Consider the following 12,088-nt stretch of genomic DNA (forward strand, 5'->3'; position numbering starts at 1 on the left):
CGTGTCTTGTTGATGTGGTCTGTTGTGCCACTGAGCTGTAGCCATTTAAGCATCTCCTTGACACCATCTGTCCCTAAGGGCACAGGGCCAGAAACTCATGGCCAGGACTGCAAGACTTTGCAGCCAGTGCAGAAAGTGGGTCAGTTCCTCTGAGACCCCCTCACCACCTTCCCTTCCTTCCTCTTTCTCCCCCACCCCTTCCTTGTCTTGCTAAGTATAGACTTGGTAATTAAAATATTGATTGAATCTGGAGCTGAAGCTACTGTTCCAGTGCCCTCCCTGCCACCCTACTTCCTAGACACCTTCCTTTCCTGTCCTGTCAGCAGCAATAGCATCCCAGGTTCTTTATCCTCCCACCTAGACCAAGTGAGGCTAGGACAGGCAGACTCCACAGAGCACAGGGGAGGATAGCTTATGGCACTGCCCCTGAGGGCAAGGGGCATCAGACTCAGTGAGCCACAGGCAGGCCTCGGACATGAGAGCCATAAGCCTGAGGGAAGAGTGCAGCAGGCTTGAACACACTTCTAAGTGTGTGGAGAGGTCATCACGTGGACCGTCTGCACCTGGGCCGCTGTGAAGCTGGTTTTCCTGGGAAGCTCACGCTCCTGCCTTGGTCTCCCTGTGCCCAGCACTTTCAGGAGTCCTCTCTAAGTGCTGCTCATCCTGAAATCAGCCATCAGCCCATTAATCTGCCCACTGAAGTTCAGTAGTGAGAGGAACAGGACCTGGACTGCACTTAATACAAGTTTTTAAACTACTCAGAAAAGCCAGAAGTGGTGGCATGGCTTCAGTGGTAGAATGCTAGCCTTGAGCAAAAGAATCTCAGGGACAGTGCCCAGGCCCTGAGTTCAAGCTCCACAACCAGCTCCCTGTACCCACCCCCCAAAAAAACAACAGCAAACAAAACTTGGTTTGGGGGACTAGGAGTTTGGCCTGATGGTAGAGTGCTTGCCTAGCATGCACTAAGACCCTGGCTCAATTCCTCAGTACCTCATACATATGAAAAAAAGCCCAAAGTGGTGCTGTGGCTCAAGTGGTAGAGCTTTAGCTTTGAGAAAGCCCAAGGACAGTGCTCAGGCCCTGAGTTCAAGGCCCAGGACTGGAAAAAAAATAAAACTTTGTTTGGCATTACCTATAAAGTATGAATCAACAGCATCTTCCCCTTCTTATACAGGTATCCCTCTTTTGCCCTGTATTATATACCAGGTGAACATTTTTGTTTGTTTTGCTAGATTCGAGTTAAGCTGGGGTGGGGGGCGGTGTCTGGAGATTGCAAGGCAAGGGCTCTGGCACTTAGGCCACACCTGCAGCACTTTTGCTTTTTAGGTTCATTGAAATAGGATGTCACTTTTCCACCGGGGCCAGCTGACAGCCCATAGTTGCACCTGTAATCCCACCACTGCCCCAGCTTTCTTGTTAAGATCTTGCTCTTTGCCATGGCTGTCCTGGAACCGCAGTCCTACAGATCTCCACCTTGTAAGGCACCTGCCTAGCTTTTTTATTTTGACAAGGTCTCGGTCGGTAGCTCAGGCTGGCCTTGAATGGGTGATCTGCCTGGGCCTCCTGGATAGTGAGGTAGATCACACGGTGCTGGGCCTCAGGAGACAGGATTCTAACCACCATGTAGTGAGCCACAGATGGCTCGGGTCCCCGGGTCTTAGAGCCCCCCTCACAATCCTAGTCTCAGCCCCGGAGGTGGCGTCCAGGCCTCAGCCGTGCCTACGCCGGCATATCTGTAGGTGGCACCAGGACCTGGGTGTACGAGGGGTTCAGCTGTCCCGGCCTGGGGTCCTGCGGGGCTCTGGGCCCGGCCGGCGCGCCTGCAGCCACGGGTGCGCCACCTGGGCGGGGAAGCCCGGGCGGACGGAATCCCCACGCACGCCGCCAGCGCGTCACAGGCCTGGGGCGGGGCGGGGCGAAGCGGGATTGAAGGGCCCGGCATGGAGGGTCCACGCCCGCTCCTCCGCCCGCTCCTCCGCTCCCCGGCCCTCTACCTGCTGTCCACGGCCGCCCGGCGCGCACCGGGGCGGGCATCTCCAGGATCCGCGGGCCGCGCAGCCGGGCCGGCGGGGCCCGGACTCGCCGGGGGCGGGGCGGGGCGGGGCGGGCGCCGTGACGCCGCCGTTGCCATGGGAACCCGCCGCCCGCTCCGCGCAGGAGCCGAAGCCTGAGCGGCCGCCCGCTTCGGCTCTCCCAGCGAGGCCGCCGCCTCCGTCGCCGCAGCCGCCGCCGCCGCTGGGCCGGGGCGGCCGGGGAGCCGGACCGGGAGAGAAGAAGGGGGCGGGGGCCGCCCGAGCGCGGGCCGGGCCCTAAGCCGACGCCCGCAAGGACGAGGACCCGCGGCGGGCAGCGACGCCCAGCCTCCGGATCGCGCGCCCCCGCCCGCCGCGCAGACACGGACCGCACGGTCCGCCCCCGCCCCAGCGCCGCTCGCTCCCAGCCCGGCCCGCGACCTCCGCGCCTCCGCCGCCGCCGGGGCGGGCCCCGCTCCCGGCCCCGGCCCCGGCCCCGGTCCCGGCGGTCCTCGCCGCCGCCGCCGCCGCCGCCGCTTCCGCCGCCGCCTCCGGCTCCGCCGCAGCCTCTGCCTCTGCCTCCCCCTCCGCTCCGGCCCCGACCCCAGCCCGGGCCCCGACCTCAGCCGCGCCCGCCGCCCCGGCCCGGGCTCCGCCCGCGGCCCCGGCCCCGGCCGCCCAGCCGCGGGCACGATGCTCCCCAGCTCCATTCAGATTTCGGGGGAGCCGCTGTCCGGCGCCGAGGTGCGGGACATCTGCCGCGGCCTGCGCGACAACGCCGTGCGCCTGCTCTCCCTGCGCGGCTGCCGCCTCTGCGACCGCGACTTCGGCCGCATCTGCCGGGCCCTGGCCGGGGCCACGTCCCTGGCCCAGCTCAACCTTAACCTCGGCGTGGTGTCCAGCCCCGGCCGCATCAAGCAGCTGGCGGAGGCGCTGCGGACCAACCGCTCCATCCAGTCCCTGTTGTGAGTGCGCCCGCGCCGTCCTGCCTTTGCGCCCCTCAGCCCCCCAGCGTGTGCTTTCTACCCCTCTCTCCACAGGCAGCCCCAGGCCCCTGGTCGCTGAGCCCACGGGGTACAAGAAATAGAGCAGAGCTCTGGCCCCTTCGACCGTGCCCGCGAGCCGAGCCACCATGCCCCTCTCACTAGTGTCCCAGACCCCCGTTCCTGCTCCGGAAAGACACCACATTCCCCGCCCATCTTTATTCTTTGACACCTAGAAGGTTCATTCTGACTTTCCCGACTAGATTACGCTGATGACCCCCTCCCCCGCTCTCTCCTCTCACCCCTCAGCCTGCATGGAAGCCCGCTGACCGATGCGGGGCTGGCCTTGTTGAACCCAGCCCTTGCTCTCCACCCTGCCCTGGTAGCTCTGGACTTGGGGGACTGCATGCTGGGTGACGAAGCCATCAACCTCATCTGTGGCCTCCTTCCCCCGGATGGGGCCAAGTCTGGTGAGCATGGCCCTGCCAGGGCATGGCTGGTGTGGCCTTGATCGAAGCTGAATGGGGAGGGAAGGGGGGGCGTGGCCCAGGGAGAAGAAGTCTGAGGCGGGGTGAGGGGTGAGCCTGTCTTCTCACCCTTCTTGGGAAGGAGGACTGACTGGGGACTGAGTGGGGCAGAGTTTCCAGGATGGCTCTGGAGCTCTGGCCGGGAGTCAGTAGGGATACCCCAGAAGAGGGCTGAGGAGGGCCTAACCCTTCCTCTCCTGGCTTCTCACACGCCGCTGCCCAGGATTAAAGGAGCTGACGCTGAGCGCCAACCCTGGCATCACCCCTAAGGGCTGGAGCCGCCTTGCCATTGCCGTGGCCCACAGCTCCCAGGTCCGCGTCCTCAATCTGGATTACAACCCCTTGGGTGAGCTTGAGACAATCTCCTTAGCTTTTCACTGCCCCCATCCCCCATTTGAGAACCTCTGGCCATCGAGTGCCATGGTGACCCCCACCCCCAGAGAGGGCATGGCAAGAAGGTTCACACAAGAGCCCCTAGGGCCCAAAGGTGGCAGAAAAGCCACCCTGGCGTGGCCAGCAGGGAGTTGAGAGCATTGAGCAGCACCCCTGGGCCTCAGTGGCTACATCCCTCCACTCACCCATCCCAGTCTCCCCTCTTGGACACCACCAGGAGTCAGGGGTCAGGGGTCAAAGGTCAGGGGCTCCTGGCCAGACTCTTAGGGCATCGGGGAGCTGCCAAGCAAGCCTTATGCATGAACATAGGTGAATGTGTGAGAGTGTGTGTGTGCTGTCCCCACAGGTGACCATGTGGCAGGGATGCTGGCTGTAGCTGTGGCCTCGAGCCGCACCCTAGAGGTCCTAGACTTGGAGGGCACAGGGCTCACCAACCAGTCAGCTCAGGTGAGAAGCCATGGTGGTTTGGAGACAAGCCAGGTGATGGGGTGGAAGTTAGTCAGTGTGTCCAGTGGTCACAGATTGGGTCAGAGAAATCACTAAGGCATGTTCATCCTTTTCTGCACTTCTCATCCCTGCTACCCAGACCCTTCTGGACATGGTAGAGAACTATCCAACAGCTTTACGGAGCCTGGTGTTGGCCGAGAACAGCATTAGTCCAGAGCTGCAGCAGCAGATCTGTGACCTCCTCTCTGAGGGGGAGGAGGAGGAGGAGGTGGCAGGAGGAGCTGGTGACACCCAGGAGTGGGAGAGAGGGCAGGAGCCAGCTGGCCACCAGAGGGGCAACAGCTCCTGGATGTGCCCCAGTGGTAAGAACCCAAGGATGAATGAAAACCAGGTCTGGAAGATTCCAGGCAAGGGAGAGTGGGTGTGGAAAACCTAGGCTGCTTCTCACCTCCTGTTGAGAGTGGAGTCCTCAACAGCCACTTCCTTTCCGCAGGCTCCAACTCTCAGATGGTGCTAATGACTTCAGGACTAGGGGACAGTCTGTTGGCAGAGACTGAGATGTGACCTCCCCTGGGCTTCCGTGCACCCTCACACGTGTCCATGCGTGACACCCAGCACCCTCCTTCAGATGACAGGGAAAGACACTGGGCTTGGGGGGTGGGGGAAGAGGGGAGTGCCCGGGGCTCTGGCAGCTCCTGGCTCTGGGAAGCTCTGGAAGTTGAGAGTAAGCAACTGACTTGGGGGCAGTTGAATCCAGGGCTTGGCCTCTGGACTTGTTGGCAGCTGTGTCTGCAACCCGCTGGCTCGGAAGAGATTTTATGAACTGCACAACCTGGCGTGTAGCTGTGGTCACTGGGGGCTGTCCAAGGGGAGGAACTGGAACTACCACTAAACACCACCAGGGGGCAGCATCACCCCGCCACCTCAGCTCCAGGAGCACACACCCCAATCTCCCCACTAGACCCAACCCAGCTCTAACCTAGGGTTCTGGAATATTACAGCCATGCAGAAATGGCAACTACAGGGGCCAGGAGTTTGGCCTAGTGGTAGAGTGCTTGCCTAGCATGCACAAAGACCCAGGTTCGATTCCTAGGCGGCACCTCATAGAAAAAAGCTGGAAATGGTGCTGAGGCTCAAGTGGTAGAGCTCTAGACTTGAGAAAGTCCAAGGACAGTGCTCAGGCCCTGGTGAAAAAAGAAAAACAGAAAAAAGTGCTGGGCTAAACTGGGAGACTGGAGGTGGCCTGAGGTGGCCTGCATCAGTGGCAAAGACTAGGACAACAGAGGTGCCCAGGAATACTCAACAGGGTGGAAGTGGGAGAGGGATGGCAAAGTAGGTCATATCAGTAAAATAGTTTTATTTGATTTTTCAAGGTCATTATTGTGAAAATTTCCCAAAGCTGGGAGTAACAGTCTAGAGCCAAGGTTAATAAGGAGACCTGGCCTCCCCGAGGGGGGGGGAGGGGTGAAAGAGCTGAGGGGAGCCCTGAGTCTAGTCAGTCACCCATCTTCCCTGAGGCCAGCTGTGCATACAGAGAAAACTCGCAGGTGAAGTTACTACCCACGAGAGCTTCCCAGCAGGCAAAGCTGGGGAGCAAGGGGAGGGCGGGGTGAACACTAAGTAGCCCATTGGCTCCAGCCTGGGTGCCTGCAAGTCACCTTTGGAGGTGAAATGCTCCAGGAGCAAAGGGAGACCTCCCCGATGGGTAGGCACACTCGGAACAGCAGCGTGGGACTGGGGAGGCGGCCACGGCCTGGACATGTGCAGGTCAGGGTGCAGGGACAGGAAGGCAAGGAGGCCTAGCCAAGCAGGGTGCCCTGCTCCTGGGCCTGGGTCAGGCTGTCCTTGCGGTGTAGGTGGTGCACTCCCATCCTCTTGGGGCTGTGCTGGGGGCGACTGGAAGTGGGGAGAGGCCAGGCCCTGGCCTCAGTGTGGGAAGCAGGGGGCCCCTCCTCTGTGGCTCTGTCGCCAGGCAGTAGGCTCTGGCGCTCCTCCTCGGGGTTGATGGGGAGATTCAGCTCCAGCTCCTCCTCCTCCTCTTCCCTGGGAAACCCAGAGTCAGGTTCTGTGGGCAGGAAAAGTCCATGCTTCCCAAGTGGAGAAGGCACTAGGACCACCTCATCTCTGTCTGTGGGGCTGAGGGCAAAATGGCGCTGCAGCTCAGGGAGTGTGTCCCGTCCAAAGGCTGTACGCTGGACCACAGCAGAAGGAGGAGGGGTGCGGTCCACAAAAGCACGCTGCCAGCTGGCCAGCAGGTCTTCTTCAGAGCTGGCAGAGCTGGCTGGGGTACTGAGGGCCTGAGGGCCTGGGCTGGGCTGGTGGTGGGGTGAAGCCTGGGCTGAGGCAGGTCTGCTAGGCACCGGGCTGGGCCGGGCCCGCTCGCTGCCCTCCTCCACCAGGCTCAGGGAGATGGCCTGGCGGGTGGCGTACGTACAGTTGGGCAAGGGGCTGTTACGAGGGATCCGGACCTTATCTTCAGAGAACTCGATGACTCTGCGGCCAGGATACGGAGGTTGTGGTGGAGAGGGAGTAGGGTAGGGACTCAGCTTCTCAAAGGCTGGCAGGGGCAGCTCCTCCTCTGGAGAGCCCCCGGCAGTACCCAGAGCTCGGCACTCCCCGTTGGGCTGGGGAGAGGGGCTGCCTGGGGCTGGCGGACTGGCTGGGTCACCTGGATCCCCACCACTCATGTCCACGTGCACAAACACATCCTCAGCCAAGGGGCGCCCAGCACTGCCTGACTGGGCTGAATTAAGCAGGAGAGACTCTGGCTTCTCCAACACCCGGGCAATGACTGAGGTGGGCACCACAGCCCCGGGAGCCGGGCTGGCAGCCTCTGGACCACTGTGCAGATGTTTTCGAACCATATCCTGGAGCTCACAGGGCAGCTGGGATAAAAGGAGAAAGAAACACAGGAATGATCGCAAAAACACCAGCACCACTATGTGCTCTGCACGTAGTGCTTTCTCCTGAATGACCTCGGGTCACCAACAGGCTCAGTACGGGTAAAATGACAAAGAGTTGGACTACCACTGCTGAGACTGGTTCCCGTCTGTGCTGTTGAGCTCCCAAGCTCTTGCTAACCACAGCACTGGCTTCTGCCCAAACTAGACTTCATTTGGGGAACCTGTACTAACCATTAGTCTAGGAAATGCATCCACTTCTATTCAACCGGAGGCTGTAGGGTCCAGTCTACCCTTTGGGGTGATGGGGTCAGGTGGGCCCGACCCTCCTCCAATTCTCTTAGCCAACAATTCTGGCCACCCAGTCCCTCCTGCACAGATTCCTCCAACTGAGCCCCATTTCTAGTGATGGGCTCCAGATAGCAGGGAACACTAGCAGGGCTGGCCAGCCTGAGGGGTGACAGGGAAGTCAGAGGAAAGCCTTGGAAAGGGGGAGTTGAAGGCAGGAGAACGGCAAAGGCTAGCATGGCGTGCTCCACTCACGTCGGCGAGCTTATGGTTCCGGAAGTGGGACTTGTTGCACTTGAGGAGCTGCACAGCCAGGTTGCAGTCCAGCCGGTATCGCTCCTACATACAAAGCTGTTTCAGAGCCTTGCCCAAGAGAGCAGGACTAGTGAGACGAGGCCAGCCACGGCAGGGGAGGCCGCCAGCCGGGGGCGTGCACGTACATTGAGCTCCTCCAGCCTGTTGATGGTGTTGTTGGCATCTAGCAGCTTGCTGGTCAGCTCCACGATTTCCCAGTCCAGGGTCTTCTTGTCCATCTCAGCCTTCTTAATCTGAGGCACAGACCTGTGGTCAGCCCAGACTCCAGCTGGCCCTTCCTCCCTCCACCTCCTCCTCCCAGCCAGGAGACATGAAGTCACAGGCGCCAGGGCAGCCAAGGCAGACAGAGCAGACAAATGACGGACAGACAGGAGACTGGGCACCTCTCCTCTCCTGGGGCTGCCTGTGAGTGGGGCTTTCTAAACATAACTAGTGTCAGATGGGCCCAAGACAAGGCGGACTAAGAGCTGTCCATCCTTGAGTGAGTATGCAGGGCTTGCGGCACCAGGCCACGCAGCTGGCGCCTCAGAGGGAGGAACTGGAAGCAGGAGCTGAAACCCGTGTGTGCAGCAGTACCCAAGGTCAGGTCAGGATGCCGGGGGACTTGGATCGTCCAGCAGGGAAGGGGCTGATTGTCAGCTCATGGACTGGCGTGAAGCCGGGCTTTCTGCCACTGCAGCCAAGAAGCTGAGACAATGAGCAGTGCCTGCACCAGAGCCAAAAGCAGGAGCCCGAGCAGCCCTCTCCTGCAGACACCCTGGCCTCAAAGGGAGAAGAGGAGGTGTGCTCCAGGGGCAGAGGGAGACAGCCAGGGCCCCACAACTGGGATCTGGGCTGGCCGCGGAGGCCAGGGAAAAGGAGAAATCACACAAACTCAGACGCAACTGCAAAAATCCAGCTGTGGCTAAGAGAGGCCTGAGAGGAGAGTACAGCAGCAACGGTGGCAGCATGAGGGAGATGAGGAGAGAAGAGAAACAGTGTGAGCATCAAGACAGTCCTCACTTGCACAGCACACTGCAGGTCTCCTCCCGCCCTGCCCGCCCCGGCCCCAAGACCAAAGGCTTCCCCTGCAAGTCCTGGCCAGCTGTGCTGTAAGCACAGCCACACTTCGGTCCTACACGTTACCAGTGTGTGCAGCTTGTCCTCCAGCTCCTGGTTGGTCCTCTGGGAAGCAGTGTAGCTGTTCTGCAGCCTACAGAGGGACAGGCAGAGTCCTGCTGGCCCTTCTCCAGGGGGACCTGGCCAAGTCCCTCTCCTCCCAGAACCAGGTGGGATCTGAGGCCCTCCAGCTGCCCGCCTGTGAAGGGGGAGAAGCCGGTGCGTGTGCGTCTGTCCCCTGGCTCCCATACCTGCGGAACTTGTCCTTAAACTTGTCCAGCTCCTCGCGGCTCTGGCCTAGCTCCAGCTCTAGGCAGTCTTGCCCGATCTCCAGCTCCCGCTCCAGGGCCTCAGTGCGTCTGGTGGCTGAGGCCAGGCGCCGTCGAAGCTCTTCATTCTCCTGCTGCAAGAGCCTGGAGGGAGGGGCAGGGGGAAGAGGACAGGACAGAGGGCACCAGAGAAGGGGTCAACTATGAAGTTCCAGGCAGGGCTGGGGAAGGAGGGGGGTGACATGAGGACAGGCAATTGGGGGCAGAGGATTCCTGGCATTTCAACCTGAGCCTAGGATGGCACATGCCACAGGCTGCTGGCCTTCAGCGGAAGCAGGGGACAGTCCCCCTTCTCCCCAACACTGGAGAATAACGAGATGGAATTGGAGCCAGCAGAGCCACAAACCAGTCTCTGGTTACCACCCTAGCTTTCCAGCCACCGAGCTCAGCTCCCGTTTCCCACTCCACAATCAGACTTCTCCATTACCAACAGCCACCACTCGGAAGCTGCGCGTCCCTGATGCCCCGGATGATCACTGCCCCCCCTGGAGCCACGAACAGGACTGCAGCCCTTGGAACAATGAAAAGTCTTCCCCAGAGAGTATCCACACCATGAAGCCATACCTCAGAATCCCTAAAACACCCAGCATGACCTTTCCCTCTACCTAAACCAACGAAAAGCCCCAACCAGGAGCTGAGAGAACACAGCCAAGGTGGAGCCCATACTCACGTCATCCTCTCTGCATCCGTCAGGGGCTCCTGTGCAAAAGAGAACGGGAACTTGAGGCTCGAGCTCCATCCCCCTGGCCGCCTGGCTGACCCACCTCCAAACAGGCCTGTTCTGGCAGCAGGTCCCTCGTAAAGATGGGTGAAATTCTGTAATATCTGGACAAGCCAACCAGGCTCTAGAACCCCTTTCAGCCTTCACCTTTAACCATAAAGCCATTGTCAAATGGGTCCTGATACCCATGCCACCTCTCTCTGGAAACAGACTGCCTCTCAGCTGTCCACTGAGCTCTTCATGGGACCTGTTTCCATACGAGCATGGCACAGACCTTCAGAGAAGTGAAGATGCTAAGCCATGAGCTGCGAGCTTTTTTTTTTTTTTTTTTTTTTTGCCAGTCCTGGGCTTGAGCTCAGGGCCTGAGCACTGTCCTTGCACTTTCTCAAGGCTAGAGCTCTACCACTTGAGCCTCACCACCACTTCCAGCTTTTTTCTATGTATGTGGTACCGAGGAATCGAACCTGGATCTTTGTGCATGCTAGGCAAGTACTTTAACCACTAGGCCAAACTCTGGGCCCTAGCTGTGAGCTTTGACAAAGCCCTCTCACACCCCTGGAAGCAAGCAGATTTAGGGCCCTGGGAGCCAAGGACAAACAAATACATGGCGGAGTCCAGCCTTTGGATCTAATCTAACAGGAGCAAAATGTCCTATCTCCCTTTAAACCTCCTGCTCCATACTCTCCAAACCCCCGTGAGACATGACCAAAGCCAGTGCACAGGTAAGCACGCAGCAGAGCAGGCACCTGCTATGGCAGGAGGAAAATGGAGCTGAATGCGTGAAACCTGCAGGCTTTGTGGAGAATGAGGTCAGTGGCCCAGACCATGGCCTCCAAAGCCAGCGACAATGAGATAGGACCCTACTCTACCACACACTGCTTCTCTCACCTAGAAAACCGGGGGAATGCCCACTGGGTGGCTGGTAGCCAATGGTTCCTGAAGTGAAATGCAAGTTCTGGCATTTCTTCCCTGAATCCGCACACTGGATGGCCAGCATCTGCTTCTGTGTTTCCAGGTCTTTATGTGCTTGGAGCACTTGGCAGGGGAGAGGCATGGAATCAAGGTGGACACCCCCTCTCCTCCTGATGGCTCCATCAGGAGGGAGCACTGAGTGGAGCAGGGCCTGGACCTGACACACTTCCTGGCGGGGCATGTGTAGTCACACCTTGGCCAGACTTCCTAATGAAGAGAAGCTGTTCTGACGGGAGGCCGGTGCAGCATAGCCTCCTTATAGTTCGAAGGGGCTACAGACCGGAGGCCATTCCTCCACCATGAGAACCGCATCCCGGCCTCCCGCGGTATGAGGGCGTCCTCGCTGAGCCGGGAGGACCTGGAGCTCCCGGACATGTGGACATAAACTACAGACGGCTCCACAGGGGCCTTGGCTGCCTCCACTGCAGCTCGGCCACAGCCAGAGACCCCAGACCTATGGCAGCGATCCCACACTCTCAGTCCCGACTTAAAGAGACAGCAGCCCAGGTGGGAGGCGTCGGCTGGACAGCCAGCCTCAGAGGACACGCTCTTCAAGCCAGGGCGAAGGACCAGTTTTGCTGACCTGCTCATGCTGAGACGCAGGAGTTTCCAGCCGCAGCTCCCGATGCTCTGGCGGTGCCTTACGATAGGGTTTCTTAGCAGGGGCTGCAGTGGTCATTCTGGGAGGGTGGCGGGTCCTCCACCTGAAGAAGGAAGTCAGGAATAAGCCCAAAGACATGAGTACGACATCTGCTGACTGAGAAGTAAGAAAGGATGATGACGCCAGGCGCAGCGGCTCACTCCTGTCATCCTAGCTGCTCAGGAGGCTGAGACCTGAGGGTTTCGGTTCAAAGCCAGCCCAGGCACTAAAATCAGTGAGACTTTTATCTCTAATTAACCACCAGATAAACCAGAAGTGGCACTGTGCCTCAAGGGGTAGGGTGGTGGCCTTGAGCTGAAGAGCTCAGGGACAGCACCCAGGCCCAGAATTCAAGTCCCACAACCGACACACACACACACACACACACACACACACACACAAAAGAAGGATGAGGAAAGGGGACAGAGAGAGGAGCCACTATATAGGCACAGAGGCCTAGACC

General features: G+C 59.6%; 2 protein-coding genes across 3 annotated transcripts; one reads left to right on the top strand and one right to left on the bottom strand.

Moving 5' to 3' along the window:
• Positions 1-2,165: 2,165 nt before the first annotated feature.
• On the top strand, positions 2,166-5,726 carry Lrrc73 (leucine rich repeat containing 73). Its single transcript, XM_090355599.1, has 6 exons — positions 2,166-2,977; positions 3,305-3,465; positions 3,746-3,868; positions 4,262-4,362; positions 4,502-4,724; positions 4,856-5,726. The coding sequence occupies exons 1-6, from the start codon at positions 2,706-2,708 to the stop codon at positions 4,924-4,926; spliced, it is 951 nt and encodes a 316-aa protein (XP_090211725.1). The 5' UTR covers positions 2,166-2,705; the 3' UTR covers positions 4,927-5,726.
• Positions 5,715-11,675, bottom strand: Tjap1 (tight junction associated protein 1). 2 transcript variants are annotated; one of them, XM_090355597.1, is made up of 8 exons: positions 11,569-11,675; positions 9,963-9,991; positions 9,215-9,376; positions 8,991-9,057; positions 8,751-8,780; positions 7,991-8,098; positions 7,806-7,889; positions 5,715-7,247 (listed from the first exon to the last, which is right to left on the bottom strand). In XM_090355597.1, the coding sequence occupies exons 1-8, from the start codon at positions 11,662-11,664 to the stop codon at positions 6,162-6,164; spliced, it is 1,662 nt and encodes a 553-aa protein (XP_090211723.1). In that variant the 5' UTR covers positions 11,665-11,675; the 3' UTR covers positions 5,715-6,161. The 2 variants fall into 2 exon arrangements, with proteins under 2 accessions (XP_090211723.1, XP_090211724.1); XM_090355598.1 differs by lacking the exon at positions 8,751-8,780.
• Between the last annotated feature and the right edge of the window lie 413 nt (positions 11,676-12,088).

Source organism: Megascapheus bottae, chromosome 22 (genome assembly GCF_031878675.1).
Source record: "Megascapheus bottae isolate mThoBot1 chromosome 22, mThoBot2.hap1, whole genome shotgun sequence".
In the NCBI taxonomy this organism is placed as follows: Eukaryota; Metazoa; Chordata; class Mammalia; order Rodentia; family Geomyidae; genus Megascapheus; species Megascapheus bottae.